The sequence below is a fragment of the Mastigoproctus giganteus genome, chromosome 2 (assembly GCF_048544385.1).
Source record: "Mastigoproctus giganteus isolate SK-2022 chromosome 2, ASM4854438v1, whole genome shotgun sequence".
Classification (NCBI taxonomy): Eukaryota; Metazoa; Arthropoda; class Arachnida; order Uropygi; family Thelyphonidae; genus Mastigoproctus; species Mastigoproctus giganteus.
Window position 1 is genome coordinate 1,705,690 of NC_143576.1, and position 19,747 is coordinate 1,725,436.

The window sequence follows — 19,747 nt, forward strand, 5'->3', positions numbered from 1 at the left end:
TGGTATATCAGGCTTAATGTTCAAGTTTGTAGACAATACGAAGGTTGGCAGGGTTGTTAATGACACTAATGACAGTACACTGCTGCAACAGGATCTAGAAAAGTTGAGCAGATGGGCTGAGAGGTGGCAAATGAAGTTTAACATTGACAAATGTAAAGTACTACATATAGTTATCTGAGCAGTGTAGATGGTCTGCAAGAGTAGCTCATGGTGTCTTGTCAATGATATACAGGAATTTTTCTAGCAGGGATAAGGAGTTGATTATCCTCTTGTATAAGGCAATGGTCAGGCTACTCCTTGACCCCTTATGCAGCATCAGCCAAAAAAAAAAAAAAAAAAAAACGCCCCCATTTCACCCCTTGAGTACTATATACAGGTCTGGAGGCCTCATTTGAAGAAGGATATAGAGCTGTTGGAACAAGTACAGAGAAGGGCAACAAGATTGGTGAATGGAACAAAGAGTTGCTCTTATGAAAAAAGGCTTAAGTTTTGTAAATTACAGTGTCTGGAGACAAGGACCTGTGAGGTGATCTGATTGAGGTGTATAAAGCCTTGAATGGTTTGAGCATGCTCAATGCTGATGGAATTTTTCCACTTGCTCAGAGTAATCATTTGAGAGGGCATAAATTCAAATTGAGGAAAGACAGATGTAGGATAGATGTGCGAAGTTTGCCTTTAGCGAGCGGATGGTTAGTTGGTGGAACAGACTTCTGTCCTTTGTTGTGGAAGTTGATAGCCTAAATAAATTTAAGGCTGAGCTGGACAGGTACTTGGAATGAACAGAGGGGTGAAATGGGAGCGTGTTTTTTTTTTTTTTTGGCTGATGCTGCATAAGCTTGCTTTCTTGCATCATATGCCTCTATGCTAATGCTAATGCTAATTTCAAAATTTCAAAAAGAGTACATTCGGCTTCGATAAGTGAAAAGTAAGAGTAGGTTGTTTTACTGCCCAAAAAAGTACGGATGGTAACCCTACAATATGCTAAACTAAAAATTGAGTCACGTGGAGTCACGCGTCATTGTTTAACTGATTAATTTAAACTCCTCATCTTTTTTTTCTGTCATTTCTCTAAGATCATTGTTTGCACATCTGGCACTTTCTTTTTTAACTGACAAAAATGTTGATTCAGTTTTTTAACTGAATCAAAATTTTTCAGTACAATGGACCAGCTCAGTGATAAATTGTATTTGGCAATGAACAATGTGAATAGACGCTGTCATGAATGTGGGGTATTTGAAAAGTGTTTTAGGCCTATCGCAGAAAGAATAAATCAACCTGAAATTAAATTTAATGTAATAACAATCAACTGTAAGCTATACATACAAAACAACATGCCCTTATATTTTTTGAAGAGTCACATATAACTGAAAAAATAATATCATTATTTTCCTCAAATCAAAGTGCTGCCCTTTCAACATTTTTTTTTTCAGTGCAGGAAATGGCTGGTAATAGGAAGGGGTGCCATATCTGATAAATAAGTTGGATGTGACAACAATTCATAATCTAAACTGTTCACTGTTTCCATGGCCTTGTGACTGGAAAGTGTCCCATATCTTTCTGGTAGTTTAATCCATGATGCTTGGCCTGTAATTTCTCATGAAATTTTGGTAGCAAGAGAGAATAATATTCACCTGTAATATACTCCCCTCTCTGTAAAAAAAAAAAAATAAATAAATAAAAAAAATAATAATGCTACACACCTTGGTAGCCGATGGGGTACTTTGAAATTTCTACTAAAGAGATCTTTCATGATGCTACTCAATGGATTGTTGTTTGGTTTCTGGTTCATAACTGGATGAAACAAATGTAAGTTTTATCCAGTTACCAGCTGGCTGACAAACCTCTTTGAATCCTAGACCGAACAAAAAAAAAAAAAAACAGTAAAAAATTTGCTGAAATTATTTTCATGGTCAATTCTTTATGGACACTGTGAGGGACTCATTCACAAGATATAATTAGTGTCTTTGCTATGCACTGTAATTTGACACTCTTTCAGAAATCAGTACTTTCAGTGATTCAACAATCAGAGACCTCTTTTGAATTCAAAAACCAGTTCTATATTATACAATATATAGCCATAGCATAATGTATCCATTACCAATTGGCTCTCTTTTGTGAAATTATTGGTTTTGTTGAACATGATTTTTTTAAACATAAAGTTAAAATAATAATAATATTTAAATTTCTCTAAAAATTGAGTTATGTGTAAATAAATGTTTCTAGCATTAGCAAAGGCACACGATGCAAGAAAGCAAGCTTATATAGCATCAGCCAAAAAAAAAAAAAAAATCCCTTATTTCACCCATCCACTCACTCCAAATGTTTTTCAAGTTCTGCCTTGAATCTATTTAAGCTATCAACTTCTACAATGACAGATGGAAATTTGTTCCAACAATCAACCACCCGCTGGTTAAAGGCAAACTTCCGCACATCTATCCTACAACTGTCTTTCCTCAATTTAATTTTATGCCCTCTCAGGTGATTATTCTGAGCAAGAGGAAGAATCTTATCAGCACTGAGCATGCTCAAACCATTCAAGGCTTTATACACCTCAATCAGATCACCTCGCAGGTGCCTAGTCTCCAGACACTGTAATTTGCAAAACTTAAGCCTTTCTTCGTAAGACCAACCCTTTGTTCCATTTGCTAATCTTATTGCCCTTCTCTGTACTCATTCCAAAAGTTCTACATCCTTCTTAAAATGAAGCCTCCACACCTGTATACAGTTCTCAAGGTGTGGTTTGACCATTGCCTTATACAAGAGGATAATCACCTCCTTATCCCTGCTAGAAAAATTCCTGTATATCATTGACAAGACACCATGAGCTACTCTTGCAGCCCATCTGCACTGCTCAGAAAACTTCATATCCGCCTGCACAAATTAGCCCCAGGTCCTTTTCATTCTCTACCACTGTCAGTGTGGTACCACAGAGTTGATACGTTACTCTGGGATTACTGCTTCCCATATGTAGTACTTTAAATTTGTCAATGTTAAACTTCATTTAGTATTAGTATTAGTATTAGTAACGGCCGTATGGTGCAAGAAAGCCTATGGCTTATGCTGCACCAGCCAAAAAAAAAAAAAAAAAAAATCCGAACAAAACAATGATAAAAACAAAAATTAAATAAATAAATAATAATAATTAATAAATAAATAAAAATAATAAAATGAAATTAAAAATTAAATAAAAAGGAAATTAAACCTATCATCCTATGCGCTTCCCTTACCCGAAAGTACTATCCAGATGACCTTTGAATTTCCCCAAACTGTCGGCCTCTACCACCCATGAAGGCAACTTATTCCAGTAATTTATAACTCGCTGGCTAAAATAAAACTTCCTGCAGTCCAATCTAAACATTTCCCCGCGTAACTTGAATTTATGTCCCCTAGTTCTAGCATCATTTATAATCTTGAAAATTTTGTCCTCGTTCATTTTACTGATGCCTCTCAGAGCCTTAAACACCTCAATCAAATCTCCTCTAAGGTGTCTAGTTTCCAAACTCTGCAACCCACATATTCGAAGTCTTTCTTCATAAGGACGCCCTTTTGCCGATCTCACCAGGCGAGTTACCCTTCTTTGCACCCTTTCAAGAAGCTCGATGTCTTTCTTTAGGTGCGGTCTCCATACTTGAACACAGTATTCCAAGTGTGGTCTAACATAGGCCTTATATAATGGGATTATCACGTCCCTATCTCTACTTGCAAAAGTTCGATAGATCATCGATAGGACACCATGGGCCTTCCTTGCAACCTGTTTACAATGCTCAGAGAATTTCATGTCTGACCGTATCGTAACACCCAAGTCCCTTTCCTCCAGTACTGGGTTTAGTTGAACTAAACCAAGTGAATAAGTTATTTTGGGATTACTGTTTCCCAGGTGTAATACCTTACACTTTGTTGGATTAAAGCACAGCTGCCATTTTTCTGACCATTCTTGAAGTCTATCTAGGTCTCTCTGAAGAAGCTCAGCTTGACAGTGATCATTAACTACTCTACCAATTTTAACATCATCTGCAAATTTAGACATCACGCCCTCTATCCCTTCATCAATGTCGTTTATGAAAATTAAAAACAACATTGGTCCTAATACTGATCCTTGGGGAACCCCACTTCTTACATCAACCCAATCTGAGGAATAGCCATTTATCACAACCCTCTGCCTCCTGCCCTGAAGCCATCCTTCTATCCATCTAAGGATTTTCCCAGTGATTCCAACCTGTTCCAGCTTATAAAGCAACCGCTCATGTGGGACTGAGTCAAAAGCTTTGCTGAAATCTAAATAAACAATGTCGAAATTATTCCCTAAATCCAGCTCGTGAGTGACCCTTTCGAAATAGCGAACCAGATTTGTTAAACATGATTTTCCCTTTACAAAACCATGCTGAGTATCCTTGAGAATTTCAATTCGATCCAAATGATCCTGAATTCCACCCTTGATCAATGCCTCCATGATTTTCCCTACTACTGAAGTCAGACTGACAGGTCGATAATTTCCCACTTCACTTTTAGAGCCACCCTTATGTATGGGAGATACATTTGCACTTTTCCAATCCAAGGGAATCTCCCCAGAGTCTAGTGATGCTCGCATAACCAGCCTCAGTGGTTCAATGCACTCGCTTGCCGCCTCTCTCAAGATTATAGGGTATATTCCATCAACTCCAGGAGCCTTACTAGTCTGTAGGCTTGAAAGTTTTTTCATTAAATAATCTTGCGAAATTTCAATATCATTAATTACATATTTTTCAACTTCGCTCCCACAATTTCCCATTGCCACAAAAGGCTTTTCATTTGTAAATATCGATGCAAAATAACTGTTGAGTTCATCTGCAACGGCAGCTGGTGTATTTATTACTATCCCCTTTCCCTTACGTAAAGGTCCGATCTGGTTCGTCCTGCTCTTCTTGGCATTTATATATGTGAAGAATTCTTTATCCCCCCTCTTTGCTCTGTTTGCTAGTGATTTCTCATTTGCCACCTCTCAGCCCATCTGCTCAACTTTTCTAGATCCTACTGCAGCAGTGTACTGTCATTAGTGTCATTAACAACCCTGCCAACCATTGTATGATTTGCAAACTTGGACATTAAGCCTGATATACCACCATCAACAATGGACCCAACACTGAACCCTGAGGGACTCCACTAATAACATTAGTCCACGAAGAGCAGTGTCCATTGATTACCACTCTCTGTCTTCTCCCACTCAACCATCCCTTTATCCATAGCAGCAATTTGCCTCCAATGCTACACTGCTCCAATTTGTGCAGCAGTCTTCCATGTGGAACAGTATCAAAGGATTTCCTAAGATCCAAATATATGATATCAAAGTTATTTTTGCATCCAGTTCCTTTGTGACTACATCATAGTATCGAATCAAATTAGTCAGACAAGACGTCCCCTTAACAAACCCATGCTGTGTCCGATCTATAACTGAAGTCTTGTCTAGATGATCCTGCAATGTTTCTTTAAATAGTGCTTCCATTAATTTCCCTGGAGGAGAAGTTAAACTAACAGGTCTGTAATTACCTGTCTCTCTCTTTGATCCTCCTTTGTGGATTGGGGTCACATTTGCACATCTCCAGTCTATGGGTACCACCCCTGAGTCCAGGGAAGCTCTCATAATTATGGCTAAAGGTTTGCTAAACATTTCTTGTGTTTATCTTCAACAATTTCCCCTCCACTTTATTCTCAGTTATTACAAGATTATTGAGCTTAATGCCAGAGTTGAATACACCTCTGGCATTCTCCTCCCTAAATAACTCCTCGTGTGTGAATGTCGATGCAAAATATTCATTTAGTTTATTAGCAACCTGAGCAGGATCATCAACAGTTCAGCCATCGATATCAAGTGGACCAATCTGATTCATCGCCTTCCTTCTAGAGTTTACATAAGTAAAGAACTCTTTGCTGTTTTTGTTTGCATCCTTTGCCAAAGATTTTTTGTAATCTGCCTTCGCTTGCCTAATCTCCTTTGTAACTTGGTTACAGACCAGCTATCTATCATAGGCTTCTGTGTCACATGTTAATTTATATGTATCCCATGCATTTTTCTTCACATGTCTAATTAGTTCATCTGACATCCATTTAGGCCTAAATCTTGAACAATATTTCTTTGTCGGTATAAAAAGCCTAGTAGCTTCCAAGATTAATTCTTTGAATGCTTCCCATTTTGAATTTGCTATTGGTAACATCATCAGTTGGTTCCACCGAATGGAATTTAAATACCGTCTCAGACAACCGTAGTCACTTTTACGAAAGCAAAAACCCTTCCCTTTACCCTTGATGGTAGTTACCTCTTTGAGTAAATCCCACTTTAGCACACTGTGTTCACTGCCACCTAGCGGTTCCTTTATCTGCAGATTCTTGATGCATGAAGAATCATTACTGATAATCAGATCAAGAGTATTACTCCCTCTAGTTGCTAGTGTGTGAATGATCAACCCACAAATTCCAGTCAATATCCGGGAAATTAAAATCTCCCATTATAAGACACTCTAATTTACTGGCCCACTCTATTTCTCTGCACAATTGCTCATTATACCCAACAGATTCATTAGGGCTATAACACACACCTACTCTCATTTTTCCTTTCTCAGTGCTTATGTCACACCAAACACTCAACGTTGCATTGTCCACCAACATCAATTGGATGCACTTCCTTAGATTTTATGTGTTTCTTAACTAATACCATAACCCCTCCTCCCTTCCTGTCCTGTCTGTCCTTTCTGTACACACTGTACTCCCCAAATTCCAGTTCTGCACTGCTTATGTCTGTGTGACACCATGTCTCTGATATCCCAACAATATGTGCCTTTGATGTCTTGACTAGCACTTCAAGCTCATCGAATTTATTAACTATACTCCTAGCATTGGTGTACATGCAAGTATACATGCACTTGTTTCTACTCTTAGTTATCCTAACACAGCCGATGTATTTACTTGTTCCACTATGACTCCCAGCAGTCCTGGAAATTCCCATTGCCTTGTTTTCCAGGCTGCTGCTCAATTGCATTTAATAGAAGTAGTGCAAGAATCAAATCACTTTTACCTCTGCCAGCGGCTACTGTTAATCTATTAGTCCATGTATCCCCCCCCCAAGCTAGCAGTTTTCTGACCCACCTAACTCTGCCTCGATAGAATCAGCAAATATTCTTGCACCCTTTCTATTTAAATGTATCCCATCCCTGTAGAAGCAGTCTAATTTAATATTATGGTATATTTATTTATTTTTTAAAATTATGAAATATATTTTAGGTGCTAGAAACATTGCAAATAGCCCTATTTGATTTTTTTTTTAATTTCTAGAAAAAACATAAATTTAAAAAAAAATTGATATTCAAAATTATGAGATGACAATTTTGTTTTTATTAGTCACTTAATTTTTTTTAAATATAATTATTTCTCAAATCTAAATTCCAGTCATTGTCTTTCTGTTTAAGGTAAATTATATCACATCAAAATACATCAATTAAGACAAATTAGTGAATTAGAGGCAACAAATGAAATGCATGGCTTAGTGGTGGAATGGGTTAGAGGGGGAGGAAAAATATTTAACAGCATGATCACAACTTTGAGGTTCTTTGAAAAAGTGACTACAAAATTTTTTTTTTAATTGGGAGAGCACAGGATAAAACATTATCCCACAGAATTAAAAAAAAAAAAACTCTCAGACCTGTCATTAAATAGATAGAAAAAAAACTTTATATCAACTTAAAATAATGCTATATTATCCTTATTTGGCTGTAAAAAAAGAAAGAAAAAAATTTAAGTCTTACTGGGTTCTATCATTTAGAAGAGCAAAAAGTTCATCTGTCAGAAGATCTTTATTACTGGTCGAATGAAAATGTTTCACAATTTCTTCAAATCTTTCTTTTCCTTTAATAACTTTTGGCCATGGCTGATTTGGAGAACTGTTGCCAAATGCAAATACACCTATAAATAGTAAAATGCATTGATTAAACTTGTGATGGACATTAAGTGTGTATTAACTAAATATATATATATAATTATCTAAGATGTTATTTTGTTATTTGGTTTTTAGGAGCATTAGCAACTAAGGCCATATTGCTCCGGGATATGCGGTGGTCATTCCCTGACCTTTTCCGCATCCTCCGTATTTGGTGGTGACGGGCTCGAACCCCGGTCTAATCAAGAAGCGTGTGCTACGCACTGCTGCTCCTTCCCACCTGGCTACGGAGGCGCCAATTATCTAAGATGTTTTATCTGTGTGAAAAAGTCATGGTTTATTGTATTATAAAATTGAGAAAAGGTCTTTAAAAATTTCCATCTCTGTGCAATATCTCCAAATTATAAAATTCATTATATTCAATTCAGTAAAATACCTCCATAGTAAAATCCAAAAATATTTCTAAATTTTACTATGGAATTATTATTATTATTTGCCATATGGTGCAAGGAAGCCTGAGGCTTATGCTGCACCAGCCAAAAAAAAAAAAAAAAAAAATTGAGTTACCCTGAGAGAGAGAGAGAGAGAGAGAGAGAGAGAGAGAGAGAGAGAGAGAGAGAGAGAGAGAGAGAGAGAGAGAGAGAGAGAGAGAGAGAAGTAGAAGGAAATCACCAAGAAAGAGAAGAATGATGATATCCAGCTCAGGACCCTGGGTGTGCCAAGCCCATACTCACCAGATGTGAGCCCCTTCTAGCCCTTCATCAAATAGCAAGAGGTCTCTAGTGTTAATCCTCTCACAAATCAGTGAAATTAAGTTGTTCGATATGAGCTATTAAGCAGTATGGGGAGTTATAACTTTGAAATTACTGTCATCACTTTCTTTGCTATTTAAAGTAAGATTATATGAGATAAATTAATTGTATATATTCCTAAAATTCTATTGTTACCATTCAGTTAGAACTAAAAGTTCTTAATTGTTACTACACCACTTTATTTTTTCCTTTATAAAATAAAGAAAAAAGAAAGATAAATTTATGAGAAGTTCAGATTATTAATATCTCCATCATCAAGGTTTGCTCTGACAATTGTTGCCTTTACACCTAAATAATGACAACTCTGTAAAATAAAAATAAAAAAAAAGATAAACTTTGATTTGTTTATAGTATTTATGTATGTAAGACTATCTAGGCAAAAATAAATATGCTTGAATAACAAATTCATTCTCACACAAAACTTTGTGAGTGAAAAACTTATTTGAATAACAAAACACAAGATATATTTTTGATATATAACATATATAGCAATACCTCGCTTAGCACGGCTTCAAACAGCATGGGTTTCACTATAACACGGTTTTCATTTAAATTTAAGTTGAAAATATACTGTACATATTAAAACTCATTCAATAGCATAGACACATACTCTACATATATGCTGTATTGTCGTAGCCTAGTTACGAGTACATATATGCTGCAGTGTCAACTCTGTTGTCTCATATATGCTGCACATATGCCAGTAGTCCCCTCAGGCAGTCAGTGGCAACAGTGTTCACTTTTCTTAATTCCATCCTGACGAGATGACATGATAGCTTTTCAAACTTTTCATTTTACAATTTATTTTTTACCCATTTAAATACGATCGAAAATATATCTGCATTTTGGTAAGAAATCATTGCTAACAATGCATTATGTTGGGCAGCATGTTTTACCCCATTTGGCAATGATTTCATTGGTTTTGAATTGCAATTGCTGAAGACACTGTGAAGATCGGAAAAGACTTGCGATTCGAAATGTTGGACACTGTCAATGTACACGACTGCATTGACTCACGTGCAAATAACTTAGATGATGCAACTCTCCTTGAAATTGATGAGAAAATTGCATATGAAGAAGACGAAAACAATTATGAAGCGGATAACACTGAAGTGGCACCAAAAGAATTTTCAACAGAAGAATTTAAGAAAGTTTTTTGGGGCTTGACATGGCTTGCGAGGCAATTATGAATGGAGATCCAAATGTTGGATGTAGCATCCAGATACGGCAAATTTTATAAGATGGGATTCAATGCTACAAAGACTTGTATACTAAGAAAACAAAGAGATGACTTCACCAAACTTCATTTTTGAAATACCCAAATAAAGAATAAAGCTTTTTTCTCATCTCTCTCTCATGATGTTACCTTTTCATTAATAAAATTTTTGTAATATTTTTTATTTCAAATCCTTTTAATTGGATATCAAGTGCAAATTGTTTATAGATTTATTATAATTTGTTTATAGACTGTTTCTCTAGTATGCATTCATTTAAAACCCATTATAATTTATACCTTAGTCAGCACGGTTTCACATAACACTGAACAGTTTCGGTACCAATTATCAGTGCTATGCGGGGTATTGCTGTATTATCTTAATAAATACCATATATCAAAAACAATATAGCATGATATTGTTTTATATAGCAATAGTCAGTACTATTTAACTGTACTATTGTAATACAGCATGATAACTGTTATGTGTATTATACATACAAGGTAACTATTATATGTACAGCCGATTCCGGTTATTTGGGACACATCAGGACACTAGTGCATTTTGGCCCGATTAAGCGGCTACCCCAATTATCTGAAGTTTCACAAAATACAATGGACCCCCACTTTACAATTGGTTCACTGTACAATGAAATCACGTTACAATGGCCTCACCATAGTAAAGTACCATTCACTATACGATGTGTAGTAAGCACTGGTCATTGTGATCACGTTTGTGAATTGAATTTTAATTCTATTAAACAGCGCTTCTAATTAGTGAAAATAGGAGGAATATTATCCACAGGCTATAAAAGTAAATATATATTTAACACAAATTTACCCTTTATTACCTTACCAATTAAAAAAATTAAACGATACGTGAAATAGTTGACATTTCTGTTCACTGACATTTGTGGGACAGGGTTAAAATTTAAAACAGTAAAAAGATAAGCAATCAATAACAAAAAACACAGCACACACAAATTGCAAGTAACACGATACGTGCAAGTGGAGTAACAAGTTATGAAGCTTTAAAAATAGAAATGAAGAGAAGATAATGAAAATTAATTTTTTTATGATTGACAATTTCATGGAAGTGTAAACACATTTCACCATAATAACCCACAGAATTCCAGCTGTCGGTATTATCACAAATTCAGTAAGAACGAGTTTACTATCCGTTTATGATAGATTGCACTAACGGAAAAGCCAAAAAAAAACAGGTGACTGCTAATTGTTTTTATTGTTTTAAGGTTGTGATCTCCAGAAATCTGACTGAACCACATGGTACAGTTGGAGACAATCATGGGGTAATCTCCAGTGCTACGGTCTCCTGCCCTGATTAAATGGCATGTTGTCCCAATTAAGCGAAGTAAACTCTGCCTATTTTCTCGATTGGGTTCTATTTTTTAAGATTTGCCCCAAATAAACGGCTGCCCCAGTTAACCAGTGGCCCAAATAACCAGAATCCACTGTACTTAGTATGGATATAATTCTAAGTAAGAATTCATAACACTTCCCCTCCCTTGAAGTAAATATAGGTCTAATTTTATTACAAGAGAGCTGAAAGCCAACTGCTGAATAAAGTTTGCTGCAGACAATCATATAGGCTTCATGCCAAATTCAATATATTCTTGATGGTCAGCAGTATGAGAATGCACTTTTTCCCGTTGCCAGTATTTTTGCACTCCACTAATCACCTACTCTTTATTGTGGAAAGAATGAGCGATTAGCAGACAGATTTTATGCTATCAGTTCAGTTTGCTGTGAAGGGCACAACATTACAGTACATGTATTGTATTTGAATGCAGCCATGTTTTAATTGATTATAATATTCTGCAGCAGCAAGCACAAAACTCTCTCTCTCTCTCTCTCTCTCACTCGATATGACATTTTAGAGCAACCTGATTAGAAGCTGGAACGAAACTGATAGTTTTTCTTCAAAAGTGTAACATTGTACAAATAAAAAATAAATTCCCACCCCCTATTTCAACTAGTGATCAAGGACCATGTAAGTGTTGTTTGGTTTTGGGCACAACAGCACCATACAGTGTCACTGTGTATGTGTGCATGTTCACAGGCCAATAACATCATTGTGCAAGCTGAAAAGCTCAGAACAACTTAAAGAAATGACTGCTAAATGGCACTTAGAATTTGTAAAAAGGTGTCTAAAAGAAATGAAAATTACAGAAAAAAAAGTGCGTTGATTTGGATGACTGTGGTGACTTGTTAAAAACAATGCACCATGGTCATCCAAAAGCAGGTGAATTGCTCAGTGATAGCAACTGTGCAATTCACCTACTGGAGGAAGAAACTGTACAAGATTTCTTGAGGCAACTGGAGGAAGAAACTGTAACAAGATTTCTTCCTCCTAATTGCATGCCTCTAATGCAGCCAGTGGAAAAAAATATGATATCATGATATCAGAGAATGAAATTATGTTACTATAAAAATCTTGTTCACAAAGTAATATAAACTGAAAATATCACAATTAGATTAAAAAGGATAATGTTAAAAGATGTGGCATTGTGCTTTCCTCTTGCTGAAGACTGGATTCTGGATTATCCAAACTTACTGAAAACTCGTAAAAAAACTATGGCCAAAAATGGTGATTTTCCAGAAGAGTTAGATTTTTGAGAACAGTGACTAACTGATGACTAATAGCAACTAATAAAGTGAAGATGAATGGTTAACTAATAGTGACATGCTTATCATTATTAGTTAACTTGTTTTAAGATGGCTCTCCTGGATTTTGAAGAGAAATACCGCAGAGTCAACTTTCAATATTCTTCTCAAAATTGATGGTTGCAGGACTAGATCCATGAATGCTTTCAATGCCCCTTTGTGGACTTTGAAATGCCAATGGAATGCATAGCAAAATGTTCCCCTCTGAACTTTACAGCCCTGGCTCTATCTAAAAGTTGCTTTATGCTGAGGCAAGAGGACTTAGTACAGTTCTCTTGCCTCAAAATTTTTAGTCAGTGCTATTCTGGTGTTGAATTAGTGAAAATATCAATACTGAGTCTGAACCAAAGAGTTTGACTAAAAATAAAATTCAATTTTCACTCTTTGAGATATAGTCAAAACCTTCTTAAAACCTTTTCCCAAATTTCTTTTGCTCATTGAGAATTCACTGTACAGCAGCAGTTCCCAACCTTCTTTAACTCATGAACCCCTTTTAACATAATATTTTTATCACAACCACTGAAATTCCTGAAATCGTATAATAGTTTTGAATTTTTATTATAAAATATTTTCAGTATTATGTTTTTATTAACGACATTGTGTAATAATATAAATTTATTATTAAGTACCTATACATAACAAAGGTCTTTGAAAATGAAAAAAAATTCAGTATGGAAAATATATTTAACACAATATACTGTAAGATAGTAAACTAATTACAGTATAAGGAATTATGAGAGATGTGGTATCTTTCATTGGCAATTATTCACTTTATATTTAATTTAATTTTATTTTATCTCATTATTAATTATAATTTTTTAAAACCCTTTTACCACAGGCGAATGGTGTGATGCATATCGGCACATTTGCACCCAATACTGCATGCTTGCTAAGTAAGGGCATGTGATCCAAACCACAACTAAATATAAATTGTGAACCGAACGACATAAATTGAAATTAAACTATTTTGTAGTTTACGAAAATATACCTGTGTAAATCTAAGCAAACACTATAACAGAATTTTTAGTGCAAACCCCCTGGGACACTATGCAAATCCCTGGAGGTTTGCGAACCACTGAATGGAAACTGCTGCTGTAGAATATAAATTCACCTGCAATGAAAGTAAAAGTTCATTAGATAGTAACAAAATCAAACATTTAAAATGGAGTACTTATTATTGGTGTCACTCTATATTATATTATTGCCAACAGCAAATTCAAAATGGGAAGCATTCAAAGAACTTATCGTGGAAGCTACTAGGCTTTACATACCAACTAAGAAATATTGTTCAAGGTTTAGGCCTAAATGGTTGTCAGATGAACTAATGAGGCATATGGCAGAGAAGAAAAATGCATGGGATACATACAAATTAACACGTGACACGGATGCCTATGATAGATACAAGTTGATCTGTAACCAAGTTACAAAGGAGGTTAGGCAGGCGAAGGCAGATTACGAGAGATCCTTGGCAAGGGATGCGAAGAAAAACAGCAAAGAGTTCTTTACTTATGTAAACTCTAGAAGGAAGGGGATGAATCAGATTGGTCCACTTGAGATCGAGGGGTCAACTGTTGATGACCCTGCTCGGGTAGCTAACAAACTAAATGAATATTTTGCATCGACATTCACACATGAGGAGTTATTCAGCGAGGGGAATGCCAGAGGTGTATTCAACTCTAGCAGTAAGCTAGAGAATCTTGTAATAACTGAGAGCAAAGTGGAGGAGAAATTGTTGAAGATAAACACAAGAAAGGCACCTGGGGTGGATGGGATCTATCCAGTTATATTAAAGGAGGCAGCAAAGGAGGTAAGCAAACCCTTAGCCATAATTATGAGAGCTTCCTTGGACTCAGGGGAGGTACCCATTGACTGGAGATGTGCAAATGTGACCCCAATTCACAAAGGGGGATCAAAGGCTGACACAAGTAATTATACACCTGTGAGTTTAACTTCTGTTCCCGGAAAATTAATGGAGGCACTGGTGAAAGAAGCACTGCAGGATCATCTAGACAAGACTTCAGTTATAGCTAGGACACAGCATGGTTTTGTTAAGGGGAAGTCTTGCCTGACCAATTTGATTGGATACTATGATGCAGTCACAAAAGAACTGGATGCAGGGAATAACTTTGATATTATATACTTGGATCTTAGAAAGGCTTTTGATACTGTTGCACATGGAAGACTGCTGCACAAATTGGAGCAGTGTGGCATTGGAGGCAAGTTGCTGCTATGGATAAAGGGGTGGTTGAGGGGGAGAAGACAGAGAGTGGTAATCAATGGACACTGCTCATCGTGGACTAATGTTATTAGTGGAGTCCCTCAGGGTTCAGTATTGGGGCCTTTATTGTTTTCTGTATTTATAAATGATATTGATGATGGTATGTCAGGCTTAATGTCCAAGTTTGCAGACGATACAAAGGTTGGCAGGGTTGTCAAGGACACTACTGACACTATGCTGCTGCAACAGGATTTGGAAAGGTTGAGCAGATGGGCTTCGAGGTGGCAAATGAAGTTTAACATTGACAAATGTAAAGTACTACATATGGGAAACAGCAACCCCAGAGCAACGTATCAACTCTGTGGTACTACACTGACAGTGGTAGAGAATGAAAGGGACCTGGGGGTGGTGGTGCAGGCAGATATGAAGTTCTCTGAGCAGTGCAGACGAGCTGCAAGAGTAGCTCATGGTGTATTGTCAATGATATATAGAAATTTTTCTAGCAGGGATAAGGAGGTGATTATTCCCTTGTATAAGGCAATGGTCAGGCCACACCTAGAGTACTGTATACAGGCCTGGAGGCCTCATTTCAGGAAGGATGTAGAGCTGCTGGAACGAGTACAGAGAAGGGCAACTAGATTGGTGAATGGGACAAAGGGGTTCTCTTACGAAGAAAGGCTTAAGTTTTGCAAATTACAGTGTCTGGAAACTAGGCACCAGCGGGGTGATCTGATAGAGGTGTACAAAGCCTTGAATGGTTTGAGCATGCTCAATGCTGATGGGATTCTTCCTCTAGCTCAGAAAAATCACCTGAGAGGGCATAAATTCAAATTGAGGAAAGACAGATGTAGGATAGATGTGCGGAAATTTGCCTTTAGCCAGCGGGTGGTTGGTGGGTGGAACAGACTTCCATCCCTTGTCGTGGAAGTTGATAGCCTAAATAAGTTTAAGGCTCAGCTGGACAGGTATTTCGAACGAACAGAGGGGTGAAGTGGAAGTGGTTATTTTTATTTATTTATGTTACTTTTTTTTTTTTTTTTTTGGCTGATGCTGCATAAGCTTGCTTTCTTGCATCAAATGCCTCTACTAATGCTAATGCTAATATTATACTATATTGTACTTATTATGTTGGTTTATACAAATTGTATTGAAATATTCTAAGTTATAATAAGCACATGTGCATGTGATCATATATATTATATTGTATCAGACTATATAAAAAATGGTTGTGTTAACAGTAGCAAAAGGCAAGGGGAGGGGAAATAAGATTAGTAGAAGGGGTCATTGATGGTTTATCAAACTAATATAGAAAATCATCATCATCAGCCATTTTCAATCCACTGCAGGATGAAGGCCTCTCTCCAACATCTTTCCAGTTCCTTCTGTTTTGAGCAGTGGCCATCCATTTACTACCCAAAAACTCATGAATTTCATCTATCCATCTCCGCCTTTGTCTTCCAGGTTTTCTTCTAGCTCCTCTTGGGTACCATTCTGTTATTTTCTTAGTCCATCTGTCATGTCTTCGAGCTATGTGTCCTGTCCAAGACCATTTTAGTTCTTTAGTTTTGATAAGAATGTCCTTTACTTGAGTTTGCTGCCTAATCCATGTGTTTCTCTTCTTATCTAACAGTCTGATTCCCAATATAAGCTTCCATTCTTTTGGTGAGTGCCCACGTTTCACTTCCATAAGTCATGGTGGGAAGTATACATTGATTCATTATTTTATGTTTCAGACAAACTGGGATATTGCTCTTCAGTATGTGACTATATTTCCTGAATGCTATCCATCCAAAATTTATTCTTCTCTTGACTTCCAGCCATTTATCATTATTACAGCTGATAACATGTCCCAGATAAGTATATGACTCCACCTTTTCAATTACTGCTCCTTCAATCATTATTTCCCTTTCCGTGGCATACTTGTTCATCATTACTTTTGTTTTAGCCATATTCATCTTTAGTCCAAAATCCTTACTAACTGCGCATAACTGATTAAGATTTTCCTCTAATTCTTTGGGATCATGGCTTATGACCACAATGTCATCTGCAAATCGTAAATGGTTTAGGTACTCTCCGTTCACATTGACTCCTTTCTGCGACCAGTCTAATCTTCTGAAAGCTTCCTCAAGGGCAGCAGTAAACAGCTTCGGAGATATTGTGTCTCCTTGTCGAACTCCTTTCTCGATTTTAAATTTGCTACTGTCTTTGTCTAGTCTAATAAATTAGGTAGCACTCTCATATATTTTCTTCAAAATCATAATATATGGGGTATCTATGCCTTGTCTTTCCAGTGCCCGAAACATTGCCTTATGCTGTATGGAGTCAAATGCCTTTTCATAATCCACAAATGCCAAGCATAATGGTGTTTTATATTCATTTGCTTTCTCCATTAGCTGTGCTATTACGTGAAGGTGATCCATAGTTGAGAATCCTGTCCTAAAGCCAGCTTGCTCTTTCGGTTGATTCTCATCAAGTATTCTTTCTAATCTGTTAGTAATGACCCTTGTGAACAACTTGTAGATGTGGGATGACAAGCTAATTGGTCTATAATTTCCAATTTCTGATTTATCTCCTTTCTTATGCAGCAAAACTATGATTGCATTATTCCACTGCTTAGGCATCACACCTTTTCTAATGCACATTGTGAATAGCCTTGCCAGTTTTTGTGTTATGTCTCTTCCTCCCAATTTTAACAACTGTACAGTAACTTCATCTTCCCCCGGGGCTTTCCGATTCTTCATTTTCTTCAATGCATGTTCTACCTCATCAGGAAGAATATCAGGTATGTCGTATGTGTTGCTACTTTGCAATCCATCTTCCCCACTGCTGGTATCATTCCCTCGCTCCTTGTATAATTCTCTATAGTAGTCTTCTGCTATTTGAATTATGCCTTCTCTGCTGTTTATAAGTACACCATCGCTATTCTTCAGTTTCAGTATCATTTGTCTTTCTGTATTACTGCTCATGGCTGCTAATTTAAATCCTTTGTTTTCCCTTAATGCTTGTTCTACTTTTCTTGTGTTAAATCTTCTTATGTCCTCTCTGTATACTCAATTTTCTCCCTGTCAGTGTTTTTCTTGCTCTTCATTTGTCGTCTTCGGTTCATCATGACAAGTGTTTCTTGACTAATTTTTTCTTCTTTGGATTTCTTTTTCCCTATAGGTTTCTTGGGCTTTATCACTTTCAGAAAGTTGTAATATTCCTCGTCGATATCTTGGTCCTGAGCAGTCTGCAGAAGCTCAAACTTGTTCTTGAGTTCCAGTACATACTGCTTTTTCTCCTCCTCTGTTATCTCAAAGACCTTTGTATTATTTACTCGAGTCAGTTTTTTCCTTTCCTTTTCTACATCTATATCAAGTGTACATCTTACCATTCTGTGATCACTTCCAACATTTACCTTATTCAGGACGGTAACATCATTCACAATATATCTTCTGTTAGTGAAAATATAGAAAATACACAACTACTATAGAAAAGGTACAACCTATTGACTGGGCCACTATCTGTTTATCAATTGTTTTTTTGGTGCAAAAAAAAAAAAATTGATAAACACAGAAGTACTCAAATACAACATGTCTTTGAGTCTCTACTATTATACTGTGACACTCTCTGATGGAAATTAAAAAAAGGGTGGGGGGGGATCAATGGATATGATGCCAGAATATGATAATGAAGAGTGTTTCTTTAATTACATGATAACAGAGCCAATTTCATGTGTTACTTATGTTATTTAAGTGAATTATCAGACAAATTAACATGGCTGAAACAGACAATATTCATTTTCCAAAAGCTGCTGCATTTTATTACAGTTCCTCTTTAGTATTTTAATTGTATAGAGTTCTTTATTTTTATTTTATTTTATTTATGTGACTTATTTTAAAGTTTTAAATGTGCAACATTTATATTTTATACAACCATATGTGAATAGCGTTCTACCAATATTAAAGGAATTTTGAATACAGTTGCCATATGACAGAACTAATATGTATTGTATTCTCAACCTTAAAGGGTTCTTTCGACAATTTATTAAGCATGTAATATATCTGGCATGTAATTAAGCATGTAATATACAACATGTAATATATCTGGTATTATCAAGCCTTCTTTGACTACTTTTGTAGAAAATCAGTAAAAAACCACCACAGTAAAATACAAGCCAATTTATGATGGTTTAAGTGTGACGGTTGGTCAAGGATAGAAACATTTGTTTCAGTACTACAGACTTTAGTTTGAAAACAGAAGCAAGAAATTTAATCCCTAAACTACTATAACTAGGTATCTGAAGAATAATATTCAAAATTCTACATTGTATAATAAACTAATATAAGAAATTAAATTATTTCTTTACCTGAACCAAGTACAACTGGCTGACCACTCACTGCATTTGTAAAATAAGAAACAGATGCTTGTTTCTTTGATGGCCTACAGCAAACAGTTGAAATAAAAATCTATTACTATTTATAAGTGATTAAAGTGCAATTCTCCATGCATGCACACCTAATAAAAAAATTTGTAAATATAAAAAATACTCGTGATGTGTATTCTAAAATCTGAAAATTATTCTGAATATCAAAGCAAAACTCTAAATGTCAACGATTCTTATTACATTAAATTATTCATATGTCTAAATGCATCCATTGTTTCTGTATGGAGCCACTATTGCAGTCGGAAACTGTAAGCAGAAGGGAGTAGTGGTTAGTAAAATGGGTGTTTTAATAAACATAATACTCCCAGAAATAATATAAAAATGTTACTCACCTATAATACCCACTAAATTAATTGACTGCACCAATTTCTGTATGTTGATTCTCCTTCAGTTTATATAGCTACATTGTTATTTATTCTAAATGGTTAAGTTTAAGTAACTGAATCACCTTAGTTTTTTGGTATAGAAAACTATAAAAAAGTATTTTAAC

At 36.0% G+C, this 19,747-nt stretch overlaps 1 protein-coding gene across 1 annotated transcript in view; it reads right to left on the minus strand.

The window, feature by feature from the left end:
- The window catches only part of LOC150089115 (transport and Golgi organization 2 homolog), an 86,209-nt gene that overhangs the window by 12,132 nt on the left and 54,330 nt on the right, over window positions 1-19,747 (minus strand). Inside the window, exons 5-6 of the mRNA XM_090387902.1 lie at window positions 19,180-19,253; window positions 7,773-7,929 (exon numbers count right to left, since the gene is read on the minus strand). Of these exons, the coding sequence (XP_090244028.1) occupies window positions 7,773-7,929; window positions 19,180-19,253 (231 nt within the window). The remainder of the gene's footprint in view (window positions 1-7,772; window positions 7,930-19,179; window positions 19,254-19,747) is intronic.